The 21157-nt window shown below is 41.1% G+C and overlaps 1 protein-coding gene across 15 annotated transcripts in view; it reads right to left on the minus strand.

The window, feature by feature from the left end:
* Positions 1–21157, minus strand: part of SEPTIN11 (septin 11) — a 120939-nt gene that overhangs the window by 27523 nt on the left and 72259 nt on the right. For 14 of the 15 annotated variants that reach the window (XM_063603545.1, XM_063603544.1, XM_063603549.1 and 11 more), the window contains 5 exons: positions 18306–18492; positions 15214–15375; positions 10920–11016; positions 9511–9679; positions 1395–1527 (listed from right to left, as the gene is read on the minus strand). In XM_063603545.1, the coding sequence (XP_063459615.1) occupies positions 1395–1527; positions 9511–9679; positions 10920–11016; positions 15214–15375; positions 18306–18492 (748 nt within the window). Of the gene's footprint in view, positions 1–1394; positions 4854–8661; positions 9680–10919; positions 11017–15213; positions 15376–18305; positions 18493–21157 lie in introns of those variants that run through there. The other variant, XR_010111856.1, reaches the window with a different exon arrangement.

Here is a 21157-nt window from a genome sequence, read left to right on the forward strand (position 1 = left end):
AGCTGGGATTATGGGCATGCGTCACCACACCCAGCTAATTTTTGTATCTTTAGTAGAGACGGGGTTTCACCATATTGCCCAGGCTGGTCTCGAACTCCTGACCTCGTGATCCTCCCACCTTGGCATCCCAAGGTGCTGGGATTACAGGCGTGAACCACTGCACCTGGCCAAAAATAATTATGATCCCAACAAAAAACTCACCCTAGTGGTAAAAGTGGTTCTTTACCTCTGGTCCTTTTTCGAAATGTATAAAAAACATTTACTTAGAAATATATACAATGACTACATACATGTATGTGTTTGTATATATATACACATATATGTGTATGTATATATGTGTGTATATGTGTGTGTGTATATATATGTGTGTGTGTGTGTGTGTGTGTGTATATATATATATGCATTATGTATTAGCTACTTAAATAATGTGTTGGGAAATTTCTGGCCCTTGAGGGAAGGAAGGGGAAGAAGAAAAGCAAAGGAAGAAGAAAGAAAATGAAAAAGAAAAGGAAAGGAAGGAATTCTAGACAATTTTAGATTTTTTACCCAGCATCCCCTTGGTTCTTGAAGCCAACAGCAAATAAGGCTCAACTTTCTCTGCAGCAAAACCATCTTGAGTGCTTAGCTATTTAAATAGCCTCTAAATTTCAGTAGTTTTTAGACAAAATAAATTAAAACAAGAAAATGGGGAAATTTATTTAAATGATTTCACTTAGAAACATATAGAGACATTGGTCAAACACTTCAGATACTCATTATTGACCAGCAGAAATAGACATTATGCACACAAGCGCACATACACACACACACACACACACACTCAAATACAATGGGATGAATGTTATAGTATAAATCTATGTTAACTTCTAGGAAGCAGTTAATCTGGCCAGGGGAGGGGACTAAGGTAAGGCTGAAGCAGGGAGTGCGAGCCCCGTGAGGGCAGAAGCATGGGCGCAGATGTGGAGTGCAGGCTTTGTGTCAGATCGTTGTCCCCCAGACACTGCCAAAGTCTAGCTGAGTTGGCTGATAGACTAAGATGATAATAATAGTCGCAGAATCCCAAATCTCATGTTTTAAGACTTGTAAATTGAAGAAACACAGAGCTACACAGGCCATGTGATCAGATCTGGAGACCTAAGATCTAGTTTTGGTCTCGGTTTTGCTGCTAACTAGGTATGTGACTGCAAAAATAGTTTTAACTTTTATAACCTGTTTATCATCTGTAAGACAGGGATGAGAATATCTGACCCATTTTCCTGGCCAGGTTGGCAGGTCACTCGTGACAAAATGCATGTAGAAAGTACTTGGACCATCATGAAGTCCTCTAAAGCGTGATGTATTTAGAAAATCTCTCTCTTACAAATCTTTCCCTTGAAGCAGGACAGATGGCTTACCTCTTTCTCTGCCTCCTTAAGTTCAGCTTCTTTCTCCTTCACTCTCATAACAAACATTTGTCTCATTTCTTCTTCTTTCTTCTGCAGTTCTCCCAGGAATTCATTCCTTTTTGCTTCATATGTCTCCTGAAGACTATTGAAAATCCACAAACGAAGGACAGCATCATGAAATTGTATACTAAGAAATTTCAGTTCACATAATTTCTACCTATCTACTTTCAAAACATAGATAAAGCTGCTGCTTGCCAGATCAAAGCATAAGTAGAATGACACTGTTTTGCTTTTAGTTATGCTGTGGTTGGAAAGACAAGTGCATCAAGAACTAGAAATCAGTCAGTAAGCACGACACAGCACTAAAGGTGTGTCTCTGACTAGCCAAGTTTTATCTTACATATATTCATACAAGGAAAACCTGGGCTGAGGAGGTGGAGGTGGTATAGAATTTGAGAAGATGGAGAAGGCCTGCTATAGGGGGAGAAATGAAGAGGGACTGGAGTCCCACAGATCCGGATTTGAATTTGGGCCGTACTAAGTAACCGGCTGTTCTTAGAAAAGCACAGCCTCCCTCAGCCTCCAAGGTCTAAGACGTGGATACAGTGACACTTACCTTCTAGGGATATGACCCTGAGAATGAAATGAGGGGAAGGGAATAAAACATCGAACATATAGTCAGTGCCCACTAAATGGTACCCTCCCCTCTCATCTCCCTCCAGCCCCCAATGTGGAAAATAGACCCAGCAAGTAAACTAAAGAGACAACATTACCTTTAAAGGTACTGTAGAAAATTGCTACTTTTCAAGTTATATTACCAGTTGTAAATAGAGCAGGGAGAAGTTTAATTTTTATTTTCAATTCTATCTTCCTCCTGACTGTCTCGGAAGTTAGAGCCCAATATTCTACATTGAATGCTACAGCTCAGCTTTATCTCTAAGTCAAAACAAATATATTTACAGAGAAATCACTTTGGTAACACAGCTTAAGAAAATACACCCCCACTGCCACCCCCACATACACACAGAAACATTTGCTGATATTTTATAAAGTGCTATTTCTCTCTTTGTCTTGTAGTTTCCCTACAACAATTGTTGTATATTAACCATCTGCAGTATATCTGCCTTTCCCATGGACTAAATTCATCCAAAGTGTAGACTACAAACTGGATAGCCACTCTGCACGATCCCTGGCACCATGCAGACCACCACATATCATTTACATCTGTCCATTTACACGAAGAAAAAGGAAATTCAGGTGATAGGAGCATACGTGCATGTAGATACACACATCTATAATGAACCACACAACTAGTTTAGTATTAGAAAATGTATTAGGCCAAGCATGGTGGTTCACACCTGTAATCCCAGCACTTTGGGAGGCCGAGGCAGGAGGATCACCTGAGGTCAAGAGTTCGAGACCAGCCTGGCCAATATGGTGAAACTCCATCTCTACTAAAAATACAAAAATTAGCTGGATGTGGTGATGAGCACCTGTAATCCCAGCTACTTGGGAGGCTGGGGCAGGAGGATCACTTGAACCCAGGAATTGGAGGTTGCAGTGAGCTGAGACCATGCCATTGCACTCCAGCCTGGGCAACAGAGCAAGACTCCATCTCGAAAAAAGAAAACATATTAATTAGGCTGGTTTATACTTCAATAATTAACACGGTTATTAGTTTATTAAAAGTAAGTTCTCTTGCCCTTGCCACTATCAATAGTACCTGTTTATGAACAATCAAGTGTTTTGAGTTTCCAGAGGTACATTTCGCTTTCACATTATCTTACAAGATAAAAACATGCTTGGCCAATGTTAGTGTTGGCTAATATTAATAGCAATAGTTGGACTTCAAGTTTAAGATCTATAGCAATGGAGATATAGAGAAGTGTACTCATAACAGAACTATAAAATAATTCATGAAATTTTGCATATTAGCTTATAATAAACTCTTGATCACTATTATTTAGGTCAGAATTGCCAAAGGTAGAGGATGACTCATCCCTCTTATGAAATTTTACAGAAAACTCAGTTTTTGTTGATTTTAGAATAATGAATATATCTCCCTCTTCTTTCTAACAAACAATGGAAATTTTGATAGAAACACCACCGAAAGTGTATTCCAGAGACCACCAATTTCAAGAAAGGATCTCCAAAACAGGGGCTCCAACGTCAAAAGACGGAAGGGAGAATGGTGCCCCTGATATCCTTTTAGCAGATTCACAGTGCATGGTGGATCTCAACCTTGGCCATACAGCAGGGTCACTAGGCACATTTTGTTGCATACACTTCCCTAAATACAGAGTCCAAAGTTCAGTCCTGGAGAGGCTGATTCAGGATGTCTGGTAAGGCAAAATGGTCTAGTTTTAAATGCTTTCCAGGTCATTTGATGCAACTAGTTTGCTAGTTTTAAATGCTTCCCATGTGATTTGATATAACTAGTTTGCTAACTACTGCTTGTCTTAAATGCTCTGAGTAGCCCTTCAGTAAAAGAATCTATTCAACTTGATTGTCTTAGAATCCTCCAAATTTGTCTGATCATGGAAAATTTAGGCAGTTCACTGATAGAATGTGCTCTGGGTAATGCTACGCTAAATGCTGAGAACTCACTAAATGACTCTGCCTTATCCAGTCCCAACCACAAGCCATCTTATGAAACTATGAATCACAACTCAGTTGTGGGTCTTAACCAGTACGTTAAAAAGTTTAAGAGTAGGCATTACTACACAAAATGTGTATGCTGGATCATGATGGAAAATGCTTTTTATAGTGAAGCCTGCAGTCCAAAATTGGAAAGCCTAGTCCCAGAGAAAGCCTAAGGAGCAACTTTGCCATTGGCAACATTAGCTTCAGACATGAGTCTGGAAGCAGTTTTGACACCCTGGGCCAGAGCAGGCAAATGGGCTCAACAAATGCTACTTCTTATATCATTGTGTCTTAGGATGTGAGCCAGCTTTTGAACTCTGACATTGGAAACAATGATCAGGAACATAAGACAGAAGCCATAAAACCTTACCCCAAGGAATCATAACTGTAATTAGTTACTTACAAATAACTTAGAACCATAGCATCCACAGAATCAGATTCCCAGCCCCTCTGCCAGTTGAGTTGTCCACTAGAGATACCACAAGCCCTCACTAATATTTCCAGTCATTGAAGACCAGTTCAGAAGGAACTGGCTCATATTCAGTAAAGATATCCAAAGTGATTTTACATCTTTTTTTTTTTTTTTGAGACAGGCTCCTACTGTCTCACCCAGGCTGGAGTGCAGGAGCAGGATCATAGCTCACTATATGCTCGAACTCCTGGGCTCAAGCGATCTTCCCACTTCAGCTTTTCGAGTAGTTGGGACCAAACACAAGCATGTGCCACCATGCCCAGCTAATTTTTTTTTAAATTTTTTGTTGAGATGAAGTCTCCCTATGTTGCCCAGGCTGGTCTTAAATTCCTGAGCTCAGATGATCCTCCTACCTCAGCCTCCCGGAGTGCTGGGATTTCAGGTGTGAGCCACTGCACGCATCCCTTTAGTGGTATCTTTTGCAACTTTTAGTTCTTCAAACTTAATTTTTAATTACAGTTATTAATACCCTTTTCTAAGTGAGAAATGTGTAACTTTTCCACAAGATTTTAGATTGATTTGAAATTGAGGATTTTATCTTGTAATTTCCTCTTAACAGCCCTTGGGAGAGGCAGGTTTTGCTTGTTGAAGTCAAAGGAAGAGAGAACGAACACAGACACTTCAGTTCATCCTTCATTCTGGTGATTCACACAGCACGATTCTCTCTCTGTTCTTATCTAAAAGCATCTAGTGGAGGGCAGGCCAGAGTATGATCATCTCCACCAGCTTTTGTGGAGTGGAGCAATACACATGTGAATTCATTTAATCCTTACAACAACCCAATAAGGTAGCCATTACTATCACCTCCCACTTTATAGATGGGGAAACTTGGACACACAGGTAATTTGACCAGGTCACACCACAAAGAAGTAACAGAGCCAGGACTGAGACCAGGCTGCCTTGCTCAGATAAGAACTCCATCTCCTGCACTGCATGGCTGGTGTACAGAGGCCCAGGCACTCCTAAAAACAAGTGAGTCTCTGGGGCCTGGACCTCGTTGGCCTCTGAGAAAATGGTGGTAACTGAGTGCTTCGTGTGAGTTGAACGGGGGTGAAGCAAGGAGACAGTGGTGTTCTGAGGTGAGATGGGAGCAGCTTGGGCAGGTACTGTTAGGAAAAGTGCTGTGGCCTCTCAGGAGAAAGGAAGCAGGGAGTGGCTCATGGGAGACACGTGACGTCTCCTCTTCTACCCTATAATGCCAGCCAGAAAGGGGCTGGGGTCTGGAGGAAGGAGACGCCTGGGTCCAGGGAAGCATGGGTGCTCTGGGTGGTAGAAGCATGAGTTTCAAGGCTTCAGGGCAGCAGCCGGGCATGCACAGGGGGCGGATAAAGATGGGCTTGGGAAAGAGCAGAGGAATGTCTGGTTATATACATATTCTGCCACAAGACAATAAAGACGCAAGTGTGAATGCAGGCAGGTTTAAAGGCAACCCAGGGACGGGCTCCGCTAGCTTTACTGCCGTGGTGTGCTGCCAAGGCTTGAATACGGCGTTTCTGTGCGCGCACTACTCCTCCTTTTGCCTCACGCTGTGTAACATACACAGTGGCACTGCCTCTTACTAGACTTGGTGTTAGAGGTCACTCTCTGTTTTACAAACATGTACTGTAAACACAAGTGGGGCCCAGAGGACAAATGGTGAACGAGGGTGCTCACTGGGAAGGATGAACTTCACTGCACACCCATGCAGAAATCCTGTGCTTTGAGAATATAATAAAACCTTAAGCCCTTGATTTATACTCCTCCAAGCTCAGCCTAAATTCACACGGAAGATCCATCTTCCAAGCACATCCAGGAATGGTGACTTTGCAGATGAAATTCTGGAAAATCACTTCAATCAATTGTGGCTTCTGCTTTTCCTTAACTCTGTCATCCTTCAAACAGAGTCACCTCACTCCATTCCTCCCGCTCAGGTGCACAGGAAGTGCTGAGGGTGCCCGAAATTCTTCAAAGGGAAAGGCCGAGCCCTTTTAAAAGTAGTGGTTTCCAAGAAAAGGAAAATCAAATTCATTTTGTATCACTATTTACCAAGACATGTGATTCAAAGCCAACTTTTGGTACCAAGTAATCTTCCCTAAACCAGGAGGGACATCAGAGTTTGAATGAGTGGTCTAAGAGGAGAAATTGTTTCCAGTTGAAATGGAAAACCTGGTTCCAGTTATCGAGATGTTGGAAGGTATTTATTTTTAGAAGGTCCACTTTTTTCTAATTTTCTTATATATGGAAAAAAGTAAAGGCCTTGGTAATATATATGTGTGTGTATATATATTATATGTGTATATATTATATATTATTATATAATTATATCATATATTAGTAATATATGATATAATTAATATATATTATTTCATATATATATTGTGTGTGTGTGTGTGTGTGTGTGTGTGTGTGTGTGTGTATACATTTTCCCTTTTCATCATCAAAAAGCAAAACTCAGGCCAGGGGAAATGGATCCAAGTGGGGAGGGGAGACATGGATAAAGCACGCTCTCTAAGCGTCAGGCAGCCTCGGTGATATCCCTCACCAATCCTGAAGCCCCTGAAACAGGGAGAACAAAGCAGTGGGCTTGCCCAGCAGCTGTCCCTTGCAGAAGCCCTGCTGGGCCTACCCAGCTCGACCTCCTCCTGGTGGGCAGTTACTCTGGGCTTGCAGGAAATGCCTTAATTAAAATGCTGGCCACACAGACAACTTAGCAGGCTGTGCGTCTGCAGCAGCAGGAAATCCTTACAATCCCCAGGCTCCCAGGGATCCTAAGGAACCCAGTCAAGATGGTGGAAGGACTTGGTCTTGCCTGTCCCAGTAGGCAAACTTAGGCCACTGGGCCCTTCCTGGTGGTGTAGATAGCTAAGGATAGCATCATAGACTCTTCAAATTCCACAGATTCCTGAGTTGAAAGAAACACAACTATGCCAAATGGCTCTGAACATTTTGAGAAGTAAAACACTTTGGGAGGTAAATGACCTCTAACAAACTCAAGAAGCAGTCACATGCATTCTAACTTTTGCAGGCAGTTCACAGGCTCCAAGTTATGATCTCGTCTAGGGGTTGGGAAACTACAGCCTGAGGACCAAATCTGGCCCCCCATCTGTTTTTGTAAATGAAGTTTTACCGGAACACAGCCATGCCCATTCATTTACAGTATGGTCTATGGCTGCTTTCGGACGACAAGGGCAGAACTGAATAGTTGTGACAGAGACCGTTTGGCCTGCAGAACCTAAAATATTTACTGTCTAACCCAGTATGGAAAAAAATTTTTTTTTACTGGATCTAATTATTCCCTGATCTGGATCAGCTCCTCATTTCACAGATGAAGAAACTCAGGCCCAGATGGGTTAAGAACTTGTAGCGTAGCAGGACCAAGAACTGAACCCAAACTCCTGACTCCTAGCCCAGTGCTCTTCAACACTGTCTGGATTTGAATGAAGGTGAGGGGAAAATGAATTCAATTTTATGGCAGTTCCTTTTGTTCCATATCTCTTTGCATGAAAACAAATATTTTATGTAATACTGAAGACGGCCTTTCCCACACAGAAACCATTTCATCAGGTTTAGTAACCATAAAGTGGACTTGATTTTGTAAGGATTATTTTCTGGTAAATGCATTTCAAGGTTCAATTAGCTAAACCTGTGTACACAAAAAGGTGTCCTACACCTCGCCTCAGAACATGACTTTCACATGGTTGGAGATGGTCAGTTTTGCAAGCCGTCAGGGCAGAAGTGAATGATGCAATCTTGGCTAGAAGTTAACTTCTTGGTATGCCCCTTGTCTGGGTTCTGCATTTGTTCTCACTGCATACACACATGCTCATGGAACTCCTCAGCAGCACAGTGCCAGGCGACAAGCCCAGGCATTCCTAAACTATCTCTAAAGCAATTGCAAGAAAATAAACTCCCTCCTACAGACCCACGGGGACAGAATCTGCTGTGCACAGGCTGCCTCCGGTTCTATTGTCAGCCAGCTTGTAGACATCAGAGTGTGTTGTAGGCCGAAGAGGAGAAAGACAGGTTTTTTTTCCCCAAGGAACTATGGCCCTCAGTTTGTAAAGGCACAGAGCCCAGACACACCTCACACCACCTGAATTCAAATCCCCATTAAGAAACAGCTTGGGGGCCAGGCGCGGTGGCTCACGCCTGTAATCCCAGCACTTTGGGAGGCCAAGGCACTCCAGCCTGGTGACAGAGCAAGGCTCCGTCTCAAACAAAAAAAAAGAAAGAAAACTGCTTGGGCACCATCTGGACAATCCTCTCCTCGACCAGGAGGTGGTGAACCTGGCCTGGCAGCCTCACCCCACACCTTTACCCAGAACCACCCCATGACTCACTACGGTGTGGGCAACAGCACCCCAGCCTTGCCAACCCTATCCCTACCACTGGATTCTGACGGGGTCTGGGCTTCGGCTAGGATATTAATTCTACATCCATTTCTCCCCTTCACATTTTGCGTCTCCACCCGTCAGTGATATAAGAAAATACATAGATCTCCTAAAAGCTATTCTCCTTTCCTCCTGATTCTTTGTTGTTAGAATTTTACCGAACCACTGAAAGCTAATAGTAAAAGTGCTTGACAAAGGAAGAGCCTCCGGAAGTTAAAGGTGTTTGGCAAAAATGAATGGGGCAAACTGTAATCAGCAGCCGCACCTTTGTAAATATATCGACCAGGCTCTGTACCTCTGCAAGAGAACTGGCAGAAACCTGGGCTCAGGACCCAGATGGCAAGAGCTCAACACCACACCATTGTTTACTACTTGGAGGACCTTGGGCAGTTTGTTTACACTTTCAGTGCCTTTGTTTCCTCATCTGTAAAATGTGGATAATAATGACATCAACTAGGTAAGTTAGTTGAGATAATGCAAATAAAGCAATTATCGCAATGCCTGACAACATATGTATTAATCTTCACCCACCAGATCCTTCCATCATCACCATCTCAATCCAGCAAGCATTTCTGTGATGTACCACCATGCCACTCTCGCCACTGTCTGGGAGACACCTGATTGCTAGATGCCTTCATACCTGAAGGGTTTGCTGTCAGGGTCAGTGTCCTTGAACCCCATCTCTTCAAGCTTACAGCGTCGGTACAATTCATAGTGGCGGGTGTGAGTCTGCTCTCGCAAGTCCTCCATGTTCACCCGGATCAGCATCTCTCGAAGTTTCACAAAATCGCAATGATTTTCATTCTCAACTACAAGAGAGGGGGGAAATGGCGGAAGTGGGATTAGCAATGATGTCACTGAAATATCTGCAGTGATGCTTCCAAGATGTTATTACCATCACTCCTGAAATCTCTGGGGTCTCAAGACCATCTGAAGATCCTTTACTGGATTCACCTTACATTCCTGACGAAGACAAGATTTCTGACAACATTGACCATAATACTGATGACAACGCTGACTGCTGAGTGCCTACTCAGCACAGAGCACAGAGGGAGGAGCTTGAAAACAAATATTGTCTTTACCCTTCATAATAACTCTGCCAACTAGATGTCATGACTCTTGCTTTGCAGACGCAGGAGCTTGGTGAGCAAGCTGACCTCCCAAAGAGAGGTAGCAGGGTCTAGATTCAAATGCCAGAACATCTGGCCCAAAGCCAGATGTATTTGTACCACTCCATGCTGTCTATAACTGTGCAGGGCCACTTTTACATACCACTTCATTTAATTTTATCAACAACACAAGGAAGAAAGGAGTTTTCTTATTGTAGAGAAATTAGTAAGAGTAAGAAAAATTGTATTTTTCCCAGGGATCTCAAAGGTACTGTTTCTTCTCACAGCTTTATTGCCTTTATTCAAAACAGAGGAAAAGGAGGTCTGATACATCTTAAACCAGTGAAGAACTTTCTGTAGCCATCCTGCTTAATCCATAGCACTGGATGTCCTCCTTCAGAACACAAGAGTAGGTCATAGAGTCCTTGTCCTTCAAAGTGACACACCTGACAAGCTTTCAGGTGAGACTGTGGCCATGTCCCACAGTGCCAAATATAGATCAAATATTCTCCTAAGTCTCAGATTTACTAAGATAACATTTTATTAGAAGACATTTTTTGCATAGTTGATGGAGAAAAAAGTACCCTCTTGTTTGCAAGAAACTTTTTGCTGCTTTTTAATACTTGGCTCATGAAACGAGCTCCAACTCCTAGGGAAGAACTATTTTTCAATCAGGACTTTATATTAATTCCCTACACAACCCAGCATCCTTGAGGGGTTACCTCAAGGGCTTGGCAGCCATGTCTCTCCATTGTCTACCTAGCTGATTACTTTTTCTTTCTTCCTCACCTCCACGATTGTCACATGTGGAGCCCCACCACTCCCTCCCACTGCCAGCCCACTGTTGAGGGCCTCCCTAAACAAGACGGAAAATGAACAAACACGGCCATTCACATAGGGGCTAAATATGAAGACTCCATCTCCCATGCTGTGCACATACCCTGCACCACACCCCAGGGGTACTGCCTGGCCTTTGCCATCTTGTTGCCAATCTTCACCTCTTCGGTGCTGCCAACCACTGCAAATGGGAGATGGACCTGCCAAGCAAAAGGACAGAGAATAGTTACTTTCCCCTGCTCTGACAGACTGGTTTCCACCAGTCTCTATCTTCTCCCTCCTTCTGCAGGCCTCTACTTGGTGACAAGGGAAAAGCAGGCTGCAGTTTGGTGGGTGGATGTCACGTATCCCACCCCCCTTATAACCAAACACTGAGTATGAGACATGAGCTAGATTCAAGGGAAAAGTGTATGAGTCTTTGCAACTATAAAGTAAGCTTAAGACTTGTGCTAGCCGATGCAGTAGCCACTAACTATATGTGACTGTTGAGCACCTGAAATACAGCTTGTAGGAACAAGAAATTGAATATCTAACTTTTAATTAGTTTACATCTAAATTTAAAATGGAAGCAACGTAAAATATTTTTCAATTAAATGCAACTTTATTGTTTTGGCAAAACTGCATTTCACTTTGCTTCAAACTCAAATCTTCTGAAAAAGAAGACCAAGGTAGATGGCAAGGTAGACACAAAGATTAAAGATAAAGTATCTTTTTGGCACTTATTTCATATTGAAAATCTTTAAGGTATGTTAGGAGAAACCTGTATGTAAATTTAACTTTTTAGTTGTGAATTTTATAAAATGTAAATACAGATAAAATATTTTTGGTGAAAATTCAGTCCACGATGAGATATGCTGTCATTGTAAAATATACACTGGATCTCAAAGACCTACATTAAAATATCTTTTTTTTTTTTTTTTGAGATGGAGTCTCGCTCTGTTGCCCAGGCTGGAGTGCAGTGGCGCGATCTCGGCTCACTGCAAGCTCTGCCCTCCGGGTTCACGCCATTCTCCTGCCTCAGCGTCCCGAACAGCTGCGACTACAGGCACCGGCCACCATGCCCAACTAATTTTTGTATTTTTAGTAGAAACGGGGTTTCACCGTGTTAGCCAGGATGGTCTCGATCTCCTGACCTTGTGATCCACCCGCCTTGGCCTCCGAAAGTGCTGGGATTACTCCGAAAGTGCTGGCGTGAGCCACCGTGCCCAGCCTAAAATATCTAATAATTTTTATATTGAATACATGTTGAAATTATATTTTGCAACATATTGGGTTAAGTCCTTAAAATTAATTTCACATTTCTTTTTACTTTTTTTAAGGTAGCTACTAGAAAATTTTAAAATACTTGTGTGTCTCACATTATAGTTCTATTTGAACAACACTGCTTTAGACAGTTGACTATTGCACAAATTCTAAGTCAGAAACACACTTTAGCCCAAATTACTGGCTCAAGCTATGCACCCAGATTTATCTGCACAAATTCTAAGTCAGAAACACACTTTAGCCCAAATTACTGGCTCAAGCTATGCACCCAGATTTATCTGAAGTAGAGATGGTGTCCAAGACAACTGACTCTTTCACATTGGTTTATTTGGTAGTTATCACTGCATTCTGAGTGAGGGAGGAAATAATAATCCTATCTTTTTTTCTATTAGCATGTAAGAATAAGATTTGAAATAGCTGCTCCAAGAATTATTATTTAGAGTTCCTTGATCCAGTGTTCTTCCACTATAGATACACTGAGAAAGAAGATAAAGTTTTCAAGCCAATTCCTCTCCTACAGAGAACTTGGCATAATCATTGGCTCAGATTGCCCAAGTAGCATTTTGTTGGACGCTCAAGATATTGAAATGTTCTAGTTCATCTCACACCCTAAGAAGGAAAGAAAGCACATTATCTTTCTCAAACAAGTCTGAGTTTCAGACCTGAACCCTATTGTTTCCCCTGAAGTTGAGGAGCAACAGGACCTTTCTGGTCAATATTTTGGTGTAATGACCAAGGAAATTTCTCCACTCAAATGTAACAAAAGCAACTGCCAGTGGAATCTGTTTTCCTCAGACATTACGTGGAATTTGATCAGCAAGAATAGTTTGTAATGAAGAGCCTAAAAGAAAATTTCTTTAAAGAGCAGGATTAATTTGGAATGTCAGAGATTCAGTTCTATTAATCTGATAAAGAGAGAAAGAGAGCAAAAATTCTTGGGTATTTTATTTCCAATAAGTTTAACACAGATATAGTTCCATGACTAGAAAATAATGAAAAATTATCTAGAAGGATAGGAATATAAAGAAAAATTACATAGCAGTCATTCATGATACTTCCTGAATCCCACACTGACACCCCAAATTACAGTTCTACAGCAGAATAAAGGAGTGCCATCTCAGTTTGAGATTTTGACCTTCCTATAAAAAAGTACAGACCTCCTGCAGTATCCACAGGGTACTGGTTCCAGGACTGTCCATGGACACTGAAATCTGCAGGTGCTCAAATCTCTGATATAAAATGGTATAGTATTTACAAATAACCTATGCACATCCTCCTGTATACTTTAAATCATCTCTAAATTACTTATAACATCTAAGACAATGTAAACGCTATATAAATAGTTATTATACTCTATTTAAAAAAATTTTTTTTGTAGAATTTATTTTTTATTTTCTTGCTATGTTGACCAGGCTGGTCTTGAGCCCCTGGCCTCAAGTGATCCTCCCTCCTCGGCCTTACAAAGTGCTGGGATTACAGGTATGAGCCACTGTGCCTGACCATATATATATGTATTTTATATATATATATGTGTGTGTGTGTGTGTGTATGCTATATATATATAAAATATATATATAGCTATATATATAAAATATGTAGCTATATATATGCTATATATGTTATAAAAACAATACAAAATATATATATGCTATATATATACACATATATATATATTTTGTATTATTGTTTTTATTGTTGCATTTTTTTTTTCCAAATATCTTTGGTCCATGGTTGGTGAAATCCATGGATGCCGAGGCTGATGGTACACTGCTCTGCTCGGGCGGTAGTACACAGGGTGAGAGTGTAGCCTGACAGCCAAAGCCTGGGTTCCAATTCTACCTCCACTACCCACAGCCGTGCAATCTTAGGTGCTGTGCTGCAGTCTCCTCATATATGAGGTAGGAATAATAACAGCACCTACCTATGCAACTGTTGTGAGGATTAAATGGAAAGTCTTGAACAGTTCCTGGTGCATAGTAAATGCTCCAGAAATGTGAAAAATGTCAGGTGCTATTATTATTATGTAGCTCTCAATACCCACAACCAGAGAATTTTAGAGGTGGAAGAGATCTTGCTTATTATACGTTCAATCCTGCTTAAGAATTCCTGCTACAGTATCTCTTCCAAGTGGACTGAAACAGGGTCTGTTATCTACTAACCACTGGCGATGGGAACTCACTACTTCCCAAGAAGTAAGGTGTATCTTCCATCTCAGTGGCTCTACTAGTTAAACACTCACTTCGTAATGGGACCAAAACCCCTTGGTGATCTTTTGTCCATTCATTCTTTTGCACAAGTCTAGCCATTTTCCCTTGTGGCAACCTTCCTTTCACACCCCATCATGCCTATTTCCTGGGAAGAATCTGCTTTCCAGATTCTTCCAACAATTCTAGAGCCTTTACTACTTTGAATTCCAACAACCATCATTGGGCCTCCACTATATGCAAAGCATGTGGCTTTCATGGATGTTATGCATTCCCAAAGGGAAAAAAAGATGTGCAGAGTCATTGCAGCTCACAGCTGAGCTATGGGCTGTGAGACACACAAAAGAGCAGTGAAACAGACTTGAGCATCAACCGGCAGGATGGAGACTCACCAGGAGGGATTACATCACAATCACACAGGGAACCACTGTCACTTTAATCATTTATCACCTGACTAGTTCCTCTCTGTGATGTGGAAATTGTATCCTCAACTGCCAGTTTACCTAATGATTAGAAAAGTATAGGGAAAATAGAAAGGAGGGAAGGGCAGGATCCAATCACCAAAGCAAAATTGGGACAAGCTAATGTATTTCTGCCAAGATTGGTAGAAACAAGCACAGATCTATTTACTTTGAGCTGCTTTTTATGAAATGGTACTGGGCTGGCATTTCCTTCTCACAAGATTTGCTGTAGAAATCGTAACTGTTAGAGTGGGAAGGAAATTTGAGATCATCTTGTCTAAAGCTCCCATTTGACAGATGGAGAAACGGAGGAGCAGACTGGTTAAATGAGTTGAAGTGGTGGCAAAGCTGGACTACAGCTGAAGTCATCAGGTTCCTAGTCAGTCCAGTGCTCCAGCCACTCTACAATGCTGCTACTAAGACAGGCGTTCATAAAAATCACTTGTTCCCATTTGACTTGAGGACTTACACTCATTGTTGCGTTAATCTCTGCCACCGTTTCTTCATCAGTGGGAAACTGATATATCTGGACCCCATTGCTGACCAGTTCACTCATGATCTTACTCTTGAATTTGTGCAGTTCATTCTTGGCAATGGTGTCAGCTTTTGCAATTATTGGAATGATGTTCACCTGTAAAACAGACATGTCCATTTTTACACAATTCCAACATAAGAAAAATAGACAAGTGAATAAAACATAGCAAACAAACAAATAAAAATTGCAAAACCTTACTGTAAAAAATAAAGATGTTTCCTACTTATATCAAAACATCTCATGTACCCCATAAATAAATACGCCTCCTATGTACCTACAATTTTTTTTTTTGGGGTAGAGATGATAATGAAAATCAGACTTTCTACCTAGGTGGAAAATTAAGAAGACCTGAGATAAACTTTTAGTTCCATATTCAAATACTTTTACTTCCTCCCATCCTGCACTGAAAGTATACTTGTAATTTCCTCTCCTATGCCACCTCATTTTTCTTTACAGAGTAAAGGAAGTGTTACTCTTCTATGACAAATAGTGATAACAAAGGAGCTTATTCTTTGAATGATCAACCACTCCTTTTAGACCCCTCCCATCTACTTTAGGCTCTTGAGTTTGCACACCCTAACAGTATAATAGCAAAGTTTTTGTAAGAGCAGTGGAGTATTCAGTTCTATGCAGCCCAACATCCTTTCTTTCTTCTGATGACCTGAAAATTGCTGAGAGGAGAACCTATGTATTAACCAAAACAAAAATGGTGTTGCCTACTGTAAAATTTTTCAAAATCACACCAACTAATTCTTTTGAAAATCAGTAATTCCATCAAATTACTCCTTCATGCCAGAATAAAATCGAGCGCCAAAGGCAAGGCTCACTTTCACAGCATCAGTTACAAAGAACAGGGGAGAACTCAGAATTTGACATTAGTGGCAGGAAGCCCAGAAAGGGAGCCAAGGATACCCCAGAGCACAACTTCCAAACCCCATGTGGACATTCTTTCCCCGGCTGCCCCCAGCCCTGTGCACAGAACACATTTCTTAAATTCACATTTTAAGATTAACTTTCCCCTAATCCCTGTAAACACAGGTTTCAATAAGACGTTACTGACATCCGATATATAGAACTATGATCTTCACCCAGTTCAGGTGAGAGAAAACAGACTCGGTAAGGAAGCTGTCCTAGCCAGGGAACAGAGAGTCTTTCGGGAGGTGTTCAGGTCCCATCTGCATGCCTTTGCTTCTCCTTTTATCCAAAGGCCAAATTAGAAATCCTGATAAACCCGAATGAGATGACATGCTGACAGAAAGACCTATTCTTCAACCTATTCCTCAACCTGCTCCTAAGCTCACCATGCTTGGGCTTCCTCCAGCAAGTTGCAGACTAAGAAAAACATCATTGATGGTGGGGGAAATGTTTGGATCAGGACCAGAGGAACAAGAAACTTCCTATTGTTCTTATTGGCTATCTTTTATATACATTTAGTATTTAATTAATGTCAACATAGACAAAATGGCAGAGATTCACTCTTTCTTGGCCAAATTGATCAGAGGAGATAGAGAAATCAAGCAATTTAGTTTTAAAACCTCTTTTTCCTCACTAGCCGGACTTGAAAGTCTTTTCTGAAATGACCATACATTTGCTTAACCCTTCCCTTTACTTGTATAAATAAAACTTTGATATTATCATTTTCAGATGCTAGCTAGCTCTCCAACTCTCCAACAATATCACTTCTTTGAAAGTTTAACCTGCTTTATGGTTGACTGTTTGCTTTTATTAGTTGTGCCTGTTTTGCCTTTTTCTTTTCCATTTTCAATGAACTCTATTAAACATAATAATAGTGTTGGATATTATCCGGCTGGGTCTGCATACTCAGCCCTCGATTAGGAAGCCTCCTCACTCTACTTCCTTCAGAATGTCTGTGGAGAACGGGGCACTCTTGAGAACAGGGAGGTCTGCCCCTGCTTCCAAGGACACAACAGACCCAGAAGCGGCCCTCACTGCCCGTGATCTCTCCACTATCATGGCTAATGGCACAGCTCCCAGGGAGCTGAGGAATCAGATGGGATGAAGGAGGGTTTCTATTTATTCTGCGAAGAGTACTCTAGCTGCAGTGATCCTTCCAGGCCATTAGAAGATTTTTCTGTAAACTACTGTGTCTGCGCCTGCTGGAAGCCAAAGGAGCCTGGCTTGGCTTCAGCCTCTCCAGCCCTTTAAAGGACAGTTCAGACAGAGGCCTTGGGGACAGGCTGATCTTCTGAGCATTCTCTCACTGTTTTGTCCCTCTGGAGAGACAGCATCTTTATCAGTGTTGTTTAGATAAAATCATAGTAACAACACCCAGCAGAGTCCTCTAAAGAGCTTTATCATCTGATAAGACTTTTCTGTGAATGCAAAAGGGGTTTTGAATCTAACGGTAAATACCATCCACAGCTTAGTTTTGTGGTTGTTCTTGTTGCCATTTGTTTCATCCTTATTTCAGAATGTATTGTCTTCTATTTATTTCAAAATGGAAAGTCTAATTAATATATAGTAAGGTGCAAAATTTTATCAAACTTACCAGTCTCTTCCTTCATGTGTTGTGAAAAAGAGAAGGTATAAATGTGGCAAGCTCAGGGATCACACTGAAATTAAGACTTTGCTTTACTTGAACACACATGTGCAGTTCAGTTTTAAAATTGAAGAAGCTGGACCATTATCATCACAGAGACAAAAATTTAACCTTTTATTCCATTGTAAACTTTGAATTAAAACCAAACCTCTAAACACCTTTTAGAGAAAGTTTTTTTTTAAGAAAGTAAACAAACCTGGAAGTTATATTTCAACCTCCCATTTAAGAATTAAAAATACTTCCTGGAAAGCAACTTGACTTTTTTTTTTTTTTTGCTAGTTTTGTTTTGTTTTATTTTATTTTTGTCTAACAGGCAAGAGGTTTTGAAGTGTTTTTCTCATGCTGTCAAACACTGTTCCTGTAATCCAGGAAAAAAAATCACATTGAAAGCAGAGAACAAATTAGGGCATTAGGATAAAGAAGATCTAAAAGGAGAGTGGATGATAATCAGAATGGCAGCAAGTACCTTACTGTCCAGCTTTTTCATGGTGACCAGATCCAGGGACTTTAGTGAATGTCCAGTAGGGGCAATAAAGTAGAGGCAGGCATGGATCCTCGTGTCATGGTAGTTGAAGAGAGAACGTTTAATCTTCAATTCCTCTTGCAGGTAGGCCTCGAACTGGGCATCAATATATTCTACTATCGGCTTATAGCTAGAATGCAGAAACAGCATGTTTCTAGTCTCAAACCTCTTTCACAGGACAATCCTCCATTCAACATCACAATGGCTTCTTCTTTCCTAAGGGCTAAAGCCCAAGTCCTTACCTAGGTATCCAGGCCTTCCATCACCTGATCCCTGAACAGCGCTCCAGGCTCACCTCTCCTGTCCCAGCCACGCCCAATCATTTGTAGCAGCCCGCCCCCCACCCGTGTCAAGCCCTTATTTCCTCTGTGTCTTTGCTCACGCTGGCCCTTCTGCGAGAAACCTGTCTTTTTCCTACTCTTCTCCTGGCTAACATTCATCCTCTAAAACAGAGACTGTACATATGTGGAGCTGACTGCCACTCCCCCAAGGGGTATCCGTGGAAGATATTGCTAAGAGACTGTGGCATTCTTTCCTGCTGGGCCAAAACTGGGCCTCAAAAATCCATCTGAGAAAAGTGACTCTGATAGCCTCTCCCTGCTGATTGCCACTGGTGCACAAAATGAAACTGGTGTGTGGTTTCAGGATATGACACCACCACCTACTGCGAGCTATTCCCTGGTCATCTGCCCTATTCCTCCAGAGATGGGGGCTGTCTGTGCTCCCATAGCCCTGTGCATAATCCATAACTCACCTAGGAACTGAGGCGCCTAGACTATTATGATCTTCAAGATTCCTTTCAACTCAAAATCTTCATGATTTAAAGGTAAATGTCGTAACCCTCTCTTCTCACCAAATCATTCAAATCTGTTTTGGATAATTATGTGTAATCCTATTAACTGACCATAAACACAATGACTAATAGCATATTGGGGATACACATTCCATAAACCACATGTCCAGGAAGTAAGTAGTATATTAGGTCATTGTGGGAAACCCACTAATTCTTTCTGGTCTCCAAAGGGACTACTCAGAAGAAGGTCGTTTTAGCAACAAAGAGACTGTTCTATTAGGAATACGAAGAGTTAATTCTCCCCAAACTTTATTGCCTTTCCGAAGATACAAGTTTTAAGAAAAATAAAAACCTTTCAACACCCAAATCCCATACCCATAAGTTAAACTGAAACCCTTGAAAGGGAACCACAAATCTTTTATAATAAAAATGACGCAGACATCCTAAGAAAAACAAACATCCCCAAAATAAACAATAACAACAAAGAAACTTATGAGCAAAACTGAAAGCAGTCATAAAAAGCTTTTTGATATTTTTCTTTGGTGATTTTATCACAATATATTGGTTCAATTAGAGTAGACAAAATCTCTAGAGGCTTTAAAAAAAAAAGAGGTAGGATGTACCTCAGCAATAATAAAGTTCCAAATCATGACAGGCAAAATTCCAATAAGAAGAATGAATGAGCAATAAGATTCTTCTATATTTTCTAATCTTGAAATATAGACATATATTGCATAATAATAATAATATTTAATGAGATAGTTATAGAGGATGGTGGTTAGAAACATGGATTCAAGCCTAAAACCATAATACAGCCGCACAACTTACTGGCTGCACAGCCTTAAGCAAGTCACTAAACCTCTCTGTGTCTCAATTTCCTCACAGGTAAATCAGAGACAAAAATAGTAGTTCTATCAGAGAGCTATTGTGACAAATAAATGAGCCAATACATGCAATAAATGTAAAGGGCTGGCACATAAAAGTCAGATATAACTATTTCATAATTATATAATAAACAACCACCACTATAGAATCAAGCCTGACTTTAGAAAAACCTAAGGAAAAAAAAAGGAACTTTACATTCACCCAGTTCTCTGCTGGTTATCTGTTCTGCTATGGAGCTCATGTCCAGTAGGGAAGTAGAGCAGGCCACTCCAGTGAGGTCCACCCATGCCCTTTGCCCTTTGAGTCTGGGGCTGATCCTTCTGTCTCCTGACACTGAGGCAGATTTGGGGATTAGGGCTCTTCCCCAGCAGCCTCTTATCCCAAAGGGTAAGAGAAGCAGCTCACAGCAATTGCTCCCCTGCCTCCCCTGTGTCTGATTTTTAGCTTTTAGCACCTCCTCCTCTCAATAGTAGTCCAAATATGGTTCTGTTTTCTATTAATTTCCCTTCTTGCCTCTGGTTTTGATTCTGATCCTCCAAAGATAATGAGAAGCATAACAACACTCATTTTGCAGTGAGGAATGCTTTCCGCACTGGATTCAAGATATCTTTTGTTCTCTAATATCTCAGGCTTCCTTCTACCTGTTCTTATTAGAGAGTCCTGGCCAATCATTCAGTCTCCCTTCTTTTCACTCTATGTATTCCCTCTAGAAAATCATACTCATTCCTGTGTTCCACTCACCATCTATCTGATGACAAGTCATAAATCTCTACCTCCAACCCAGATCTTTCCTCTGAGCTTCAGACCCATCCACAATTGGTTATCCTATATTTTCAACTGCTTCTCCAACTAAATACATCCAAAATTGAACTATTCATCCTGCCTTCAAACCCTCACTTTCCCTGTATTCCTTAGCATGGTGGGCCACCACCCACACCACTGGCCAAGTCAGAAACCTGGGATTCAACCTGGAGCCTCCTTCTCTTATGTCATACACATAATAAATATGAAATCCCATCTACTTTACCTTCCATACCATTATTAACCAATAAAAAGAAATGTATTCCTGGACAACAATTTACCAAAACCGCTATTCCCTATGTCAAAGATTTAATTA

The sequence above is a fragment of the Pan paniscus genome, chromosome 3, assembly GCF_029289425.2.
Source record: "Pan paniscus chromosome 3, NHGRI_mPanPan1-v2.0_pri, whole genome shotgun sequence".
NCBI classification, from domain to species: Eukaryota; Metazoa; Chordata; class Mammalia; order Primates; family Hominidae; genus Pan; species Pan paniscus.